Source organism: Mytilus galloprovincialis, chromosome 4 (genome assembly GCF_965363235.1).
Source record: "Mytilus galloprovincialis chromosome 4, xbMytGall1.hap1.1, whole genome shotgun sequence".
NCBI classification, from domain to species: Eukaryota; Metazoa; Mollusca; class Bivalvia; order Mytilida; family Mytilidae; genus Mytilus; species Mytilus galloprovincialis.
Genome location: NC_134841.1, coordinates 25,717,506 through 25,736,373, shown reverse-complemented (window position 1 = coordinate 25,736,373; position 18,868 = coordinate 25,717,506). Strand labels below are relative to the sequence as shown.

At 32.0% G+C, this 18,868-nt stretch overlaps 1 protein-coding gene across 1 annotated transcript in view; it reads right to left on the bottom strand.

Annotated features, from left to right (window-relative positions):
- LOC143071001 (uncharacterized) overlaps positions 1–18,494 on the bottom strand; it is a 29,072-nt gene extending 10,578 nt beyond the window's left edge. Inside the window, exons 1-13 of the mRNA XM_076245092.1 lie at positions 18,319–18,494; positions 17,342–17,556; positions 15,927–16,157; positions 14,764–14,966; positions 13,560–13,808; positions 10,935–11,069; positions 9,218–9,303; positions 8,179–8,299; positions 7,226–7,298; positions 5,936–6,097; positions 2,608–2,770; positions 1,756–1,967; positions 867–1,094 (exon numbers count right to left, since the gene is read on the bottom strand). Coding sequence (XP_076101207.1) covers positions 867–1,094; positions 1,756–1,967; positions 2,608–2,770; positions 5,936–6,097; positions 7,226–7,298; positions 8,179–8,299; positions 9,218–9,303; positions 10,935–11,069; positions 13,560–13,808; positions 14,764–14,966; positions 15,927–16,157; positions 17,342–17,556; positions 18,319–18,454 — 2,214 coding nt within the window. The 5' untranslated portion in view covers positions 18,455–18,494. The remainder of the gene's footprint in view (positions 1–866; positions 1,095–1,755; positions 1,968–2,607; positions 2,771–5,935; positions 6,098–7,225; positions 7,299–8,178; positions 8,300–9,217; positions 9,304–10,934; positions 11,070–13,559; positions 13,809–14,763; positions 14,967–15,926; positions 16,158–17,341; positions 17,557–18,318) is intronic.
- Positions 18,495–18,868: the final 374 nt, after the last annotated feature.

Genomic DNA, 18,868 nt, shown 5'->3' with positions numbered 1-18,868 from the left:
TTTACAATATTTTGAATTTTTGAAATACTAAGGCTTTTCTACCTTAGGCATAGATTACCTTAACTGTATTTGGCAAAACTTTTAGGAATTGTGGTCCTCAATGCTCTTCAACTACGTACGTTATTTGGCCTTTTTAACTTTTTTGGATTCGAGCGTCACTGATGAGTCTTTTTGTAGACCTTTGATATTTTATCTAAGTACACTGATTGTGTAATAAAAGTATTGCGGCTTGGGCATTACTGTCACACTTAACTATTACATTATATTGATTGACAGTTCTTGATCATTATTTATAACTGTACAAACACAAGATTAAGATTATCATCTGACTGAAAGAAAACATTTTAATATTGGTGTCTAATCAATTAACCTATTAATTTTATTGTATTCATCTTTGAATGTCTATATGATTTTGTCTAATCATCAAATAATTTGAATCAACAGTTAAATTTTCGTTGGGGTTTAAACTTCGTGGATACTTGTTATCTACGAAATAAAGGAAATTAAACCCCCAACGAAAATTTCTGCTTTTACAGTATTCGAAATAACTTCAAATTCTATCGTTTGACTTTTTGCATGAGGCAAAATCAGGTTTTCGTGGTATAATCTTTATTACATAATCTTACAGTTTTCATGATAAAATGTATACAAAATCTGACAGTTTTTCATTGTATAATCTATACAAAATCTCACAGATTTTCATGGTATAATCTTTACAAAATCCTCTTGCTTGAAACAGAGTTCTGTGAATCATGCTTCCTATCATATAATATATAAAGGACGATATAAACTACAGTCGAATATTATACAAATGTTTCAAAAAATTGAAAGAATTTTAAGAAATGGTCTTTGTATTTGATATTTACCTGTTGAATAGCGCCGGTGAAGAATTTCAACACAGTGTAAACAAAGAAGTTGCTAAAGGATGCGACAAACGATAGAATTGTTACTGACAACATAGCAGTAATACTGACTGGTTTCCGTCCAAATCTATCCGAAAGAGATGGGAACAGTAAAGCACCAACCGCTTGCCCAGCAGTAAAAATAGTTTGTGTAAGTTCTCCTAGTCCAGCTTTGTCACAAACTAAATTCCACTAAATAAGAGAGAAAAGAAATTAAACAGAACACTTTAAACGCTCAAAAATTGTATTTCGGTTCGAATTTGAATTTTACTCAACGAAAAAATCCGAAACATAATGTTTAATCAACGTTACATTCATTTGGCGTTTGTTCTGCACCTGTATAATTAAATAATTGTTTTAGAAATATACACGTTTATCTCATTGGCTAATTTTTGATAATTCAAAGATCACCTGACTGAATATAATTATTTTCGAGTATAATTATCTTTTACAATGAGTACTTATGTGTGTTATAATGATAATATTAACAATATGACGATACAAATATCTTTAAAGAGAGATATTACATGATTTATATAACTTGACTGGGTGGGAATTAACTGGTTTGCTTATTTAAGAACAGTCCATCTATAGACAGGTATTTAAGGATAAACTCGCCAATAAAGTGTCCAGTTATTCGTCCTATATCATACACTCAGTTTATTTGTACATATTTTTGGTGACACTGGTAGGTGATTAGAAATCAGTTATAATTATAACGGCTATCATCCTTATCACGCAAATCTTCAAATAGACTGCCCTTATGCTAATTAAAACGTAAGCTCCGCCCGAGCAGTTGAAATAACATCGGTAATACTCATTTGGAGTTTTTTAAATGAATGATTAAACAAACCTCAGTGACGAACGTTTCTTGGTTTATGTCATACACGTAACCTTCTATGCATGGTACATTCATAGTCTGTGTAGTATTTGATATATTTAAAGATAGAACAGTATGACAGTTTTCCTCAGCAATAACAGTATATGTAACATTGATAGAATCAGTCAATCCATACTTATACAAATCATCATTCAATGGTTTACATCTATGTGGAGGACTATAACCTGCAAAATATAGAAAAAATGAAATGTGCCTATCGATTCTGACTGTTAAGAATGAAGTAAAGATCAATCTCGATCTGGTTTTAAAGATGTCCTACACAAGTTATTAGCACATCAATCTACGTAAATTACGGCATTTAAACAGGCATGGTGACATGGGGTATGTACAAAAAGTGTACGAATTTAAAGGTATATATAAAATCAAGCGTTTAACACAGATATATTAACGAAGTAAACTGTTAAACACAACATTGAATGAAGTATTAACTATGGCCGTTTCAACTGTAGCTGTTAAAACTTTAGTAGATGTTGTATGTAATTACTATATATACCTATATATCCTTCACAAAATTGAGTATGGAAAAGAGAAAATAAATAAAGATTATCTATTCTGTCTATGATAGCATAATATAAACCTAAAAAATGCAGTTTTGAGAATTCTTGTCGTGAAAGGACAAAGTCCTTGATCTTGTAAACACAAATTCTGGACCGGAATTGATATTTTACAGAAAGAATCCCCTTCTCGACAAGAACATAGCCAAAAATTTGGAAAGACGCCACTTACCGGCAAGTACAGAAACCAAATTAAAAAAGTAACGTACCGGCAAGAAAATAAAAAAAAATTGGAAAAGGGTCCACTTACCGACTAGCACATACACCAACATTGGAAAAGCTATCAGATAAACACATATGAAATAGTTGTAGATAATCTGAATAATAGTGTATCGTTTGTACTTTCCTAAAGCTCTCAATACATTATCTACATCAATACTTTCAGCCATGTTGTACAGTAGGAAATGGACTATCTACCAGCAGTTATCTCGTGTACGTGGTCAGACATAATTAATTATTTGAAGTTACTTAATTTCGTGTCCTTAGCTGCTGAATAGTCATTAAGCATTCAAATTAACTAATTAATGAAAGGCATTAGTTTTTAAAGTTAAGCAATTGATAAAATGTGTAAAATGTTATCTCTAATCAATTTACAAATTGTACAATTATCATCCCTTGTTGAAATGTTGAATACCATAACATTTTCCTCTTTCTCGTTTGGCTAGCCATCAAACCAGGTTCATCCCACCATGGATCTTAAAATGTCTTGAAAAGAGTCAGGAATTTGGCAGTTGTTATCAAATAGTTCGTTTCTATGTATGTTGGAGTTTGATTTTTTTGTTTTTTGTTGCACACCAGTGTTCCTGTTGTTCCTTTATTTTTTTCTTATAGTTGATGTTTTCCCCTCGCTTTAAGTTTGTTACCCGGATTTGTTGGCTCTCAATTGATTTATGACTTTTTAACACCGGTATACTACTTGTGCCATTATTCATGTTATGCCATATTTTTTCTAATGACTAGCTCATAAACCACAATAATAAAACATATCATTCTATGTTATACCGCTGATCAGTGTTGATGAAAAACGAAATATGACTAAATGAACGAACAGATGATCAGCTGTCGGAAATTAATGATCTTAATAAAACATATCGACCATTTGCCATTAAATCTAAAAAAGTCGGAATTGCAAAGAAATCCATAAATCAACATATGACGCCATATTAAGTACACCATATCGTTCACAAATATAAACATTTCTGGTTTCGTAAATTTGGAACACCTGTTTGTTACGTATACGACAAAATGGGTGTTATAGGAAATTGTGAAGTCCTAGAACGGGCAAGGTTTAGTGTTATTAACAAATCAAAATTATATAACACCTCTTTCTGTCACAATAAGGTCCACTGTCTTCGCGAATATACACCACTTGTAGAATACAGCACGTATATGGAAGAACTTTTATCTGTTTAAAAAACTTTCGGAATTGGAATCGCAATAGTCGTATTAAACTGTGTTTTTTTGTGTACTGCAATGTATTATCCAAGCTGAATTCATTATTTCTAAAGGCCAAAAGACTTCCGTTATTGATACAAATTCAGTTAAGTACATAATATAGACTGCTGCAAGAATTATCAGTTTTGCTTATCACAAGCAATTTTTCAATTAAATCTGTGTAGTCAGTACAGAAAACTATACCTGCTTATTACGTCAAAGCTAAAAACCCATCTGTCACCTCATTCACCTACACACATTAATAAAGTCCAAGCTTTTCAACCACATGGTGGTTTTGGAGATCTATATCCTCAAGGATGTAATATTGAATATTTTTCCGATTGCGTCATTCCCTTACAGGTATATGTTATACCTGTGGACCTTGTCATTGGAAAATAAACAACAAAAGGCGTTTTAGCCAAAGTAAAACAAAATCAAGTTCCACAGAACATCAAATCCAGGTAACTGATTGATGCAGTTGAAGACTATGTCAGAAAAGGGCAAGCCAGGTGAACAAAACCAGTAAACTTCATCTAAATGAATCAAAGCTACCTGGTTATAAAAACTACAATCTGTCATGAGCACACGGGTTTCTAACGCTTGTAATGAGTCTGTAGGTCGATATTTCAATCAGTAATAATTGTGTACTCCTACTTGCCGACTTGACACCAATCTTTTCAATTCACTTTCATATATATGTATCTTACCCTGTCACTCTGCAAACAACATTTCAGAGATTGATTGCATCTTATATGTCCATGTGAACTTAAAATTAAAGATACTGTTGAAACTAGGTTGCTTCATAATTGATCTTTTCCTAGATTTTGACACAGTTAGACGACTTCAAACTTGTAGATTTTTTTTCAGATGTGATAACTTAAGCCTTCAACTTGTCAACTCCCTATTGCATAGTAACATAGTCATATCTCAAATAGACGTGACGCTTATTAATATTCATAATATAAGGACTTCATTTACAGGGTGTGCTCCTAACACAAAAACTGCTCAAAGAGAGTTATGAGGGAGAAAATCTAAATAAAATTAAATCTCTGCACTCGCAAATGTTTTAATGCTTGGTCGCTGCGTGGGCGACCTAACACACAGCGATCAAGCATAAAAAATGAGCGAGTGCGGAGATTTGATTTTAATGAGATTGTGCTGATGAAAGACTAAAATCGACACTTAATGCGTCTTACGGTCTCTTTCAGGAATTGTTTGATCGATACGGCGTGTATGTGTCGCAACTCATTGCGACTTGTTTTTGCGATCTTAATTCTTAAGATACCAGAAAAGTCATTCGAGTTGTGGGTCATATTCCTAATCGTGAATGAATGGCAGGAGCTATTAATTTGACTTTTGTCATGCGATTTCACCATTTTTATTTTTATCTACCTATATTTTCTTAATTGATTTATGAAATATGTACATGGAAAAAAAATGTATTTCTCTTAATTTACAACAAATATGGCGTTAACTACCTACATACACAATTTCACTCATTATAAATTAATATTGAATTGCAAGTCTTGTTTCTGAAGATAAACAACCTTCACAAATTCTAACTATTAAACTTTTGTTGTTGTCTTCCTGTTTCTACTAGTGTTAACCTTGTCTTACGTGTATTTTCTTTGGTCTGAATTCAAAAATATTTATAGATTTTGTAAGACTTACCATGGGTACTTTTACTTCATGATCTTAACAATAAGAGATAGACAGGATGTGTATAAAACAGTTGTCCCCCAATTAGTATACGTTAAACGTTAAATTGTTTTTGACCCACCCCGTACTTCAAAAATATGGCATGTAAATGTGCTTTGACAAATTGTGTTCTACGTTTATTTACTCCAGGTTATTAGATAATTTTCTTTCAATTTGGATGTTTTTCGCAAAAAAATGGTCCTATTCCATATAACATAAATTTGCAAGGATGGATTTGCAAGTTTTGTTTTGAGACATGTCAAAGGATGAGAACTACAAACAATAGACATCATGATGTTAAATAAGAAACAGCATGGAATGCAATTGTCATGAAAAAGGAATTAGAAAATTAAAAGTCGACAAAAATGCAGTGATCATTTTGATAAATATAATTATGTATAATCAAATTAAAAAATCGCATTTAACACAGTTCATTATCTTGATCAACGAACAATGGTTGATGTTTTGTCACTTTTCCATGCCTTAAGTTCTTGTACAGTCTGTGGCATTTCTCTGCCGCTGCTTTCAGGAAGAAAATGCTGCAGAACTGTTACAGAAATACAACACACGCCAAATACTACACCAGGACCCCATTCTATGTATTCAGTCTAAAAAAGGTTATTATTTTATATATGTGACAATACTTATTTCGATCATTTAACATTGTGGAAAATTTGGAAAACTGTTTTAGTGAAAGCATAGCAAAATTTATTTGAATATTGCTTTTATCGGTACCTGCATTGATTTTGTTTTAAAAATTAAAACATAACTAACTATGTGTTGTACAGTAATGATAATATATTGTCCTGCTTAATTCATCACTTAATTTTAGCATTACACAATGTCATGCTTTTCACCGCCTGATTGTAACGTTTTTACACAAAATCGGTTGAATGTGTACTGATAGATATTTTGCTCATAAAGAGAAACGTTTTATTGATTAGTTGAAATTAATTTTAACTCGCATATTAGGTTTTTTATATAATGTTTACGATAATAACACAATGTTGACTGCTATACCCCTATTTTTGACATTTTTACCAAGTATTATGTCTGTTTGTTTTTATCAAACATCATAAATTGTCAATATATTGCAATTTGATGCAACTGTCATACAAGTCTGTGGTTCATCTAGCTTTAAAATCAGATTTAATTCGCCGTTTTCTACACCAGAAAATTCCTGCCCAAAGTCAGGAATATGACAGTTGTTATCCATTCGTTCGAGCTTTTGATATTGCCCTTTGATTATGGACTTTCCATTTCAAATTTTCCTCGGAGTTCCGTATTTTTGTGATTTTTCGTTTTTGATGACCATGTCAAAGTTGTCACCAAGTTACTGAGATAATGTAGGAATATACAGGACTGGAACTACACTTTCAATATGCTTATTCTTAAATTTTAACACCTAGTATAAGTAAGACCTACAAATTTACGAAAGCAACCATATCATATTTGCTACAGTTGGTTGATTCCATGTATCAGTGAAATCGTGTTTAACCGCTTTCAGTTTTTTGTATATACCTTTATACCCTAACGTCTTTCTATTAAATTTATCAATTTATATACAAAGTTCTATCTTCTAGTTATTGCATATTGAAATTTTTATTATTTCATCACTTTTTTAATGGTTTTGTTGGCTGTACTGCTTATCCATGTTATGCACACGATAAACATATTCGTAGAGCTTAACGTTTTAGCATTCTACATCTCCACATACTTATAGACTAACATCTTACCAACAGTGTAGAAAAGGGTGCTAAAAGACCACCTATTCTTCCTGCTGATGACGCAATGCCTATACCGATGTTCCTGAAACATATGAAAAACAAATAAATATTCAGAGAAAAAGTATACATTCAAACAAGTATAAGCTTTTACAAAAATTTATCAGTCTCTTTGCAATATTAAATGAAGATGGACAAGGTGCAAAATTTCCCCCCTATTCAAATTTTATTATTTAGATAGACTAGGTATACAAATGTTTAAATATGACAATTGTTCTGGTTATTATCAGTTTTTGATTGCCTAGCAACAAATTAAAAACCTGCCATCAATATGATATTATAGTCAATATAGTATGAATCAAAAAGTATTAATGTATAGTACATAAATGGAAGTCTCAAACAGCTATTTTTTATAATTTTTATCGTTTAAACGAGCATATATCAACACCTTAACCATTAAAATTAACCTTAGCAACAATACATTATATATAGTACTTCAAGCAATCTGAAATCAGGTTTCTGCTTTATTATTATTTTTTTCTCTATCAATTTCTGAATTTTGAACAGCAGTATACGACTGTTGCCTTTATTTAATTAGATGATGCGCTAGCCAAGTCAGGAATATGACAGTTCTTGTCCATTCGTTTTTGATGCGTTTTGTTATTTGATTTTGCCATGTGATTATGGACTTTCCGAATTGATTTTCCTCTGAGTTCAGTATTTTTGTGATTTTACTTTTTTCTATATAGATATTGTAAAAAATATTAATAACTATAAAGACAATTTTAGTATTTCAATAACACCTAACTCTTATAAAATAAGGCAATTGATCTTAAACTGAGGTTCTCCTCTTCCATGCAAAGTTGATAAAATAAGTTTTTTGTGTTGGCCTAATACGACTAATTATCAATAAATATGTTCTCCACATTTCTGCGTTGTATTAATGTATAAAAATTGCACGTTACCTTAGGTTGGTAGGGAACAACTCAGGAGTATACAGAAATATTGTAGAAAAGGAAGCACTAATGCCAAATTTGCCTACAAAGCTTAGAGCGACTGACACCGTTACAAAATGATCACTATAATCTACAAAACAAATAATAATATTCAAACGAAAATCAAATGATTACTTTTAGGTGTTATGACTATATATGGTCTGGCTTTTCAAAAATTCCAAAAGGTTCACAAGTACATGTCTATTGAATCAATAATCAGTATCAAAATGTAAAAGGACAAGATCATATTTCATTTAATAAGAATAAATGTCATGATAACTTAAAAACTCTAAAAGTCATATTATACTTAAAATTTAACAAAATATATGAATATGTTCTTGATACATGAATGGCTGCTTTACTATAAAACAAGTTAACACAGACTTTCTTTAAAAAAAAAAGAACATTCTTTATCTTATATGCAAACCTTCAGAAAAGTACTGCTATTGAATTATTATCTTCCCGTACTTTAATTTGCCGACAGCATTTCGAATGCAATGACCTTAACCAACACACATTCGTTAGAAAACTGGCAACTGCACAAAGCAATTGTGAAGTGAAATCGTTGTGAAAGAAAAAGAAACAATCGTAGAAGGAATATGATATTCACCAAGAAATCTTTATATTACACCAGAACTAAAAATTCACTGTTATGGCATAGTTGGATAAACAATTGGGAATGTACGGCAAAGATATATGTAGTATAGAAAATAAAATTGCTCCATTATGTCACTTATTTATCACGTCTTTCACGGTTCTTTGTTGATGTTTAGTCAAGATCATTATTGGTAAACTGTTAAACAGAACATGTTAAGCAGCTAAAGTTTTCGAACAACAAACACCGATAATTGTTCTTCTCGATTGAACGTTATTGATTTGAGACAAATTTAAAAATAAAGTGACAAAACTAAACTAAGTATATATGCATGCATTGGATCAATACTTTCTAAATAGTATTACCAGCAGTAAATCGTTCCATATGACTATAAACGGCTGTCTATAAAAATACCTTTAAACGAGCCCAGCAATGCGGATAAGACAAGTGAAACACCAGCTATTCCATGAAACAACATTGAGACATGTCTTCGTTTTATTCTAAAAATAATAACTTATGCTAAATAAATCTGTGTTTAAGGAGATTACATGAAGAATGTGTTATTTGCCAATTACTCATTTACTGTCTAATGAAAAATCGAATATAACTTTTAACAGTAATATTATAACCCCTTTCATTAGCATATATGGGCTAAGCTTATTTTGTTGTTGGTATTGTTAATGTTTTTTTATAACGTGTTCCCCATGAATACTACGGAATTCCTCCATAAGTGAGTCAAATACAGCACTGATCAATAACACTAAGAAATAAATACATAAACAAGGGGACATTAATCATCTTTACTAAATAGCGTTTTGAAAGCACGTGTTATACTTTCATTAAATTTCACTCAACAACAATCGGAAACAACAGCAGCTAACTATTTGTAAAAAAAAGGTATTTTGACGTTCGGGGTTTCACATTAGGCGTGATTTACATACAGGCAATGGTAGTATACCGCTGTTCAAAATTCATAAATCGATAGAGAAAAAACATAACCGGGTTACAAACTAAAACTGAGGGAAAGGTATCAAATATAAGAGAACTACCGTAACGACACAACAGACACAACACCGAAACGTAACACACACAGAAACGAACTATAATGTAACAATGGCCATTTTCCTGACTTGGTGCAGGGCATTTTATGAAAAAGATGGTGGGTTGAACCTGGTTTTGTGGCATGCCAAACCTCCTGCTTAATGGCAGTGTTCATTGCAACATTAAAAAGACAACATTACACGACAGGGTTGCAATAAATAAAATATATGACAGAGAAACAAAAGAATAATAGCCATCAAAAGTTAACAGGTTAAAAAATATTTTATACGCCAGACGCGCGCTACGTCCACACAAAACTATGCTTAGATGTAAAAAGTTTGAAAGCCATAACAACTACAAAGTTGAAGATCGCCGAGTACCAAAAGTTCCAAAAATTTTAAGGCCAGGGTTATCCGCCTGGGACAAAAACATTATTATTATCAAGAATACATAGTTTTGCAAACAGTAAATTTTATAAAATTACTATATAATAGATATACATGATTAAACTGAAGTGGTGACTAGCTATAGAATAAAAACGAATGAATTACAACATCACAGCCCTGTTAGCCATAGTCATAACTTTGTTGTTTACATTAGGCGTTAATTCAAAAAGAACCCAATAAGAAGTAATAACATATCGCTGGGAAACTTTTAACAGTCAAATATTTTCAAATGGAAAAGGAGGAGAATTTAAATTATTTGTAAAAGAAACTCTTATCAATTATGTGTTTCTGTCATCAAGTTGTCATTTTAGTATTTTCGGATCGTTATCTCGACAATTTTAACGAACAGCCGGTATCTCTTCCAATCCAAATTCATTGCTGATGTGTTACTTCACCTGATTACTCGTATGTTATTTCAAATGTACTCACATGACTGCAAGAGTGTTATTCAAAATGTACTCACATGATTAATTGTGTATTATTTTGAATGTACTCACATGACTTCGTGAGTGTTATCTAAAATGTACTTACATGATAGCAAGTTTATTATTTTTGTTGTACTTATAAGATAGCTGGTGAGTTATTTTGAATGTACATACATGATTGCTGGTGAGTTATTTTAGGTATAACATATTTTGGCGTACCTGTTGATGATGAACAGAAACATCAATATTGCAAATATTTCTACAACTTGATATAAAAACAGATTGAGGAATCTATTCCCAGCAAGTTTGGCAGAATTCAAAGTCAATCCAAAATACGTCATAGCATTGGTCATCCTACAAAAGGAATCATTAATTCAAAGATAGAAATAGATAGAATTGTCACATTTAGTTAATAGTCCATTTGATTTCTTATATGTGCAGAAACAGATTTTTTTAAGTCAATGTTTTCACAGGTTGTATTGAATATGTATGTTAATATATGATATATACATACTCTTATAATTCCATAAGTTTTGGTTTGTTATTAAAAAAATCCCTATTATGTCTCTATGTGTCTTTGGAATACATGTGCGTTATCAATACAAAAGAGGATAGCAACGAAGGCAAATTATTATATCTAATAAGTTATTCAATGCCCATTTAAATTTTTTCAGGATTTAATTTACAAGTTATTTCACCTCGAACAGGTGCCTTTTGTTTTCTCTTACCCCACCATTCCGTATATCTGAACACGTTATGTTTTTGAAAAATACACATATTTTCCTGTCTGAATCCGTTTTAATTTTGAAAAAACATTTCCTTCACAGGAAAATAACTTTGGAAACAGAATCCAAAAATGTATTACCATCCATGATGGATTATTCACAAAAAAGCTTTAAAAAATGACTATATGTTATAAACCATAAAGATAAATATTAAGATGCGAAGTTATATGGTATAGGACTGTCAGACGTCATTCAATGTCTTCTTGTACCATGTTTTGGATAACTTGTATTTCAATGATCATGTATTATATTGAAATTGATTTGGCTTTTAGCTTATTTATTTGAGCCCCTAATTAGTATAGAGAGACAAAAGTGTATAAACAATCAAAGAAATAAGGTACTTTTTGATTTTATAGTGTTTTTCTGAGGGTTATACAAATAAACACATAAATACTGAAAAACTGAAGGACGAGGTATGTAGTTATATAAACCAAAATGTCAAAGTGTAAGTGTGTACATATCGTAGATGAAGCCCCATAATACTGCTGCTGAATGCAACAAAGAAATGCCAATTTTGACTTTTATTCACTTTTTTGTTAACCGATGACTTTTTTAAAATTACTTAATTGATAACAGAATGGCATCAGGTACGCCAGTTGCGGATCCAGAGGGGGGCGTAGAGGGCGTACGCCCCCCCCCCTTTTGCTCGGGCTTATTTTCTTTTTTTTTTGGTAAAATGATTAGTCAGACTAGACTTCGTGAACTTTGCCATTTCCCGTGTACTGTAGTATTTAATTTTTATGCGACAATTCTTTACTTATAAAGATATTTTTCGCTGGAATTTACTGATTGTCAAAGTCATGTAATTCTCAATGGTGGAGTTGAACAGTGCGTCGAAAAAAACGTCGCTTAGTCATTTTGAAATTCAAATTACAGTAACACATTGCTTAGGCTGAGGATGGCAATCATGACACCTTCAAAGCGACACAGGATTGAGCAAGAACGTATTAACTTCTATTTCACTATTCCACCAACTAATCTATAGACTATTACACTCACATGAATAAAAGTTCCTCGGCAATATTATTTACCTAGGAAAACATGTTTAACACCAAATGCCCCAGCCAATTTTAAAATAACATAGCTGAACAATGATCCCCAGTCAGTATAAGCTCTAGATATATTTAAAGTCTAAGGTACGAACCATTTGATTTGAGGAGACAGTCTGAGATATTTGTGAGAAAAAAAAATAACTGATTTTTGCCTTAAACAAAAATTCTGGCTGTATCTGGATTGACAACAATAATCATGTCCACTGTATTTGCTATTAGAAACAAAAATTTCCAACAGAATTATTTAGCATTAAATAAACACAATGATGAATAAAAACGGGCATTTTTTTTTTATGGCTGGGGTTTGCATGTCTGAACAGACTGTCTGTTTCGCCGAACTGATATATTAAATACTTTTTTCAAGACCAGACGGCAACCTGCCTGATGGGTGTGGCCTTTATTTTTCCATTTGTCGACCGTCATTCATAAATTCGTTGTCATTTCAGACACATTCTTGGCCTTTGGTTTAGTTGGAACCCCTCACTTCCCTTAATTTTGTTGGGTTAAACATTTCAACCAAACATTTGGATAAGAAATTGCTTGTTTGTCTTTTTTAACTTGTGCCGGCCGTATTGTAAATTTCATTGAATACCCCGGCGTATATCTTTGTTTACAACAAGAAATCTGTAAAGTTATGATAACTTAACTTGCAACAAAATAGAAAAAATTGTCCATGTCTATTTTCTATTGACAAGTCCTACATCAAATTTATCAGTTCATAGTTTTGGATCCATACTATCATTTTATGATAGACAATTAATGGAGAGAATACAGCATCGAAAATATCCAACCCTTACACTTTACAGCAACTACAAAATATATATGCCCCACGCCAGTAACCGTTTGAAAAGTACATATTATACTTATTTTATGTTTTTATCCCCAAAAAGGTCCCAAAAATTTTTCAAAACTTCGCTCCCCCTTTCCAAAATCCTGGATCCGCCCCTGTACGCTTATACTAAACAAAAACCTAAATACATGTCCTGCATGCAAATATATGAACGTACCATGTGAAAGCCATTATGAATGCTGTCTTCAGTAGGATTTTATGTCTGGCTATAGTTAGTATGTTTTCTCGTTTTTCTTCCTTGGGATTTTGATGAATAAAACGGGGATCAATGTCACCATTATGTTGTATAAGTGGCAGAATATCGTTGAAGTCAACCTTATTGAATTTTGCTATTTTCCGTACAAGTGTCTTTGCTTCGTCTGCTCTTTTGTTTGCAATCAGCCATCGCAATGATTCATCTACGATCCTAGAATGGGACAAACTATATGTTAATTAATAATCTTCTGGTAAGCAGCCACTGACAACTGGTAGGTATACTACTCTGCCATATTTCAACATGAATATCAATAATGTGGTCATTTTTTTTTTTTTTATAAATTTCTGGTTTACAAAACTATGAATTTTTCGAAAAACTAAGAATTTTCTTAACCGGCCAGGCAAAGATTACCTTAGCCGTATTTGGCATAACTTTTTTGGATCCTCAATGTTCTTCAACTTTATAAATATTTTGATATCAGCGTCACTGATGAGTCTTATGTAAATGAAACGCGCGTCTGACGTATTAAATTATAATCCTGGTACCTTTGATAACTATCAACAGCATTTTAACTACGTATTGTGTATTTTACTTTTTTACATTTATAAAGCTCATCTGGATGACGCTTGATGGAACTAAGAAGACCAGCTATCCCAAATATGTTGTACAAGTTACAAATCAATGTATCTAAGACACATGTATGAATAGCCCGAGGGTGTTCTTCATCTTTGCCTATTACGAGTGAGAGATTAAACTAGCTATAATATTAGGTTTAATCCACCATGTTCTACATAAGAAAATGCCTGTACCATGACAGTTGTTGTCCATTCGTTTGATGTCTTTAACCTTTTGATCTTGCAATTTGATTAAGGACTTTCCATTTTTGAGTTTCCCTCGGAGTTCAGTATTTTTGTGATTCTACCTTTTACGCACAAGTTTATTGTTAACTGTTTGTGCTATCTTTGTTGTTAAATGCAATTTGTTTATCGGACCGTTCCTGTTAACTTCTCTTAATTAACACTCGCTATTAGAATGTTAAAAGATGAGACAATACATCATAAAAGCATGTTCTCGATATAGATATATGAGTGTTCTGTGATTGGTATATCAAATGTTTTTTTTTTTCGTTCATAAAAAGATAAAATAACTCGAATAAATTATTTACCAGTAAGTGAAAAGACAAGGTACACCAAATAAGCCTAAAAAGAGGTGTATGTATCTCCAAGAAGTATTCCTCATCAGATACCCCCATAATGAAATAAGGACCATCGTGATAGACCATCCGAGACCTCCAAAACCAGACACTGTACCTCTTTGTTCCTTTGGAAATAATTCAGTTATGTACACTTGAGCAGTCAATATGAAACCCTGAAATGTAAATATAATTACCATGAGCATGATTTATTACGCCTTCTAGTGTTAGATCTGCGTACCATAACATATGATGATTACGCCTGTTACTGTTTAATCAGCCTACCATAATATATGGTAATTACGACTAGTATGTTTTGTTTTGTTATCGTTAATTGAACAAATGTAATGTTGCATTCGATTTGGTGAATTAAATTTTCCAAAAAGATGTCAACTTCTGAAGATAAACAGTTGCATGAAGTCTCAATTGTCTTACTAATGTTCAGAACTATTGTCCTGTCTCTGATGCTGAGAACATTCTTCGGAAATTGACGTTTTATTTCCCAAAAGTTAAATAGAGTATTTATTTAGTCATAATCTTTGCTTCATGGATGCTGTATATTTATCCGTAGTTCGATATGAACCGTACCAGTAACTGGCGTTTGCAACTTTTAACGTTGATACTAATTTGGTTCACTTACTATTGAGTAGATTTGAGGGATCAGATTTCTACACAGAACAATTATATACATAATGGTTCCTTCAAAAGTTTTGTTTTCTTATTCAATGTCATATTTACTGAATGTTCAGCGAACCTATTGGATTCAACAAACGCCAAAAGTTGGCGTTTTGCAGAAATCTTAATTATAGCAATACTGTTGAGACAGAAGAGAGGCAATCTAATAGATACAATAAGGATATTTAAACTCACAAGTCAAAAACGGACTGATAATACAATAGCATTAAACGAAAAACGTGCATTCTCGAAGAAAGCAATCGAGGATTGATAATTAAAATAATAAATGATAAGAAAACAATTTATATAGAATAAACCAGAATTTCTACTTAGTCATCAAGTGAAATCCTTTCAAACACAAAGTGTTGTTAATTTTGAGTATAATTGATTTCAACATTTCGGTATATTCTTGTGTGTGTATTCACATGTAATTGGTATATTCACTATTTAGTCAAACTTACCTGCTGAACTGCCCCGAAAGCAAATCTTAGGATAGAATATATGATGTAACCAGGTACAAAGCCAGCAGCAACGGAAGTCAGTGTACATATGACTAGACTGAACGTCAACACTGGTTTCCTGCCATAACGATCTGATATAGAGGGAAACAACAAAGCGCCAACCCCTTGGCCTATAGTAACAAACATTTGTGTCATTGGTCCGAGTCCGGCACGGCTACAAACTAGGTCCCACTAAAACAAAAGCTGCCATTTATAAATGTTACTTTCTCTAAAGAACATGTTTATTAAATGAAATATAAATATTAACTTCTACAACTAAAAATTTTTTTCTTCGATAACTTCATTTATTCACCTACCTCAATCCTATAGAGCTTTTATTTAGCCAACTCATAATATCTCTATCAGTATCTCTATAATCATATATTCAGCCTATACTATGAAGAAATGTGAACCTTAACATTGGAAATGTCCGTTTAATATGATGCATTTTAGCTTGTAAATTATAAAGTGCTGTTGTTTATAATTTCTTAATAACGAGTTTCTATGTTTTCCCAAACGAGCTTCTAGTAAATATATGCACACTTTGGTAATGCTTATTTATTTTCATTTAAAAAGGTTGGAGTCTTCTACGATTGTTATTATATACCCCAGGTGATATTAAATTTTAGCGCAATGTCCAATACATGTGATTTACTCATGTGATCCAGACTTGATCAAATGAACATTACACAAAGGTCAGTAACCTGATGTTCCACGGTTGTCGTTTGTTTACGTTGTTCATAAGTGTTTCTCGTTTTTTATATTGAATAGACCATTGTTTTCCCCGTTTCAATGGTTTTCCAAAAGTCATTTTGGGGTCCTTTATATCTTACTGTTCGGTGTGAGCCAAGGCCTCGTGTGAAAGACTGACTTTGACCTATAATGGTTTACTTTTACATATTGTTACTTAAATGGAGAGTTGTCTCATTGACACTAATACCACATCTTCTTATATCTTATAAGTCCTGCAATCCTAAATAGAAATTACAAAAAAGGAATACAAACAAAACTTAACCATAACCAATATCCTATCCAAGGTGAAAGTATTTATTTGATGTCACGTACAGATTACCTAACTTTGGTTAACGGTGACTTTTATTCAACAAACAAAGAATGAACTGAACAACAGACACTATTCTTTTCAAAATTGCCAACATAACATCAATTGGTATAGTACAGTAAAACATGTAATTGCGAGTAAATTGTTAAACTTTGTAAGAAAATTCTACAAGTATATGTACGTTTTAAATTAAAATTAAACTAGATTCCTATTCCTTAATACTTGAATAAAAAGGGTTTTAAGATCTTCATGAGGAAAACAAAAATAGGAAAAATTCATGCACTATTCAAAGTTTTTTTCAATAAGACAAACAAACCTCCGTTACTATTGTTTCCTGTTTACTGTCATACTGGTAACCTTCTAGACACGTCAGTTTATAGGTACCAGATGTTATATTAGATGTATTACTCTGAATCTCAATATTGCATTTGTCGTAAGTGATTCTTGAAGAGCTGATATTATTTAATATTCCGTATTTATACAAATCTGTCTGGTTCGTTAGAGGTGCACATTTATATGGCGGTCCGTATCCTTCAAAATATTTTCTAGAATTCATTTATGTGGTTTGCATAAACAAAGATACTAAAGTTGTAAAATCATAATACGGATTAACAAATGAGCATAGCCTCAAGTTATAATCTAAATACAAAGTGTCCCTCTATACAATTTTCTCTACAAACGGAAACAATTTGCATTTGACTGTCACATGACAATTTGAAACATTACCTTAAACACAAAGAAAAACGACAGGACAATCAATTATATACTCTACAAACTGTTCCTAAACCACAGATACAGAAAACTTATAACACTTAGGTATTTCACAAATCATATATAAATAAATAAGGTAATCTGCAGTCAATGCCATATTCATGCTTAATATATTATGTACTGTGTTACAACTTTAGATTCTATTGACGAGGAAACTTTTTTTTAAGGTAACACTAGGTCACCAAAAACTGATTTATTAGTTCAGTCTAGGTGACTGTGTGATCTAGAACGCTGGACACAGAGCAGGCGGTGTTGTCTCGATATCCCACTAGCATGAGTTCAAATCTCGGTGAGGGAAGAACAAAAAAATGCTTCCGCATATTTGCAGATTTAACATTGTTATGCTGGTTTTTAGAGTTATTATAAATAAATAATATATAAAAGCGAATTAAACGCCACAACAAACTACCGCAGATATGTGGACATCAATTGCTGCTTATAGTTCGTCAATTAATTATCCTTAAAAAACTTACATACTAAAATGCGTTATATTTTTAAAATATCCTTTAAAGACATACATACCAACAAAAACATATTCTATCAGCGAATAACCTGTCACTTGGAAACATACAAAAAACAAGTAAAATAGTTGTAACGCACTATAACGTTTTAGTGGCCCTAACTTCTTCCAAATAGTATCTACATCGATATTATCCATGTTGAGTCAATGAAACAAGGAGAAGGACATAATATTCAAACATCAAAATTACCTTCGTGACCTTTCATAAATGTACCTTCCGTACATGTGTATGACTTTGCAAGGCTGTTTATCGTCCGTTAATCAAATGAAAGATAGATATGCCTCTACAGTTGGAAAGCAGGTCACGGTTTGACCCCAAGTTTATCAGCAACAATAAAGTCACGTGACCGTGAAAATTCAGTAAAACTACGGATGAGACAAACCTCATTGTAACTCACTAAATACCACTATCGTAATAAAAACTTATTGATCCAAATAATATTGAATATTCATAGTTTCAACTCGTCAAAACTCACACATCAAATCAAAGTCTTTCATTCTTTATTTTATCTTCGAACTTGAAGTTTGTTTGAAAATTGTCAAGTCTCCTGA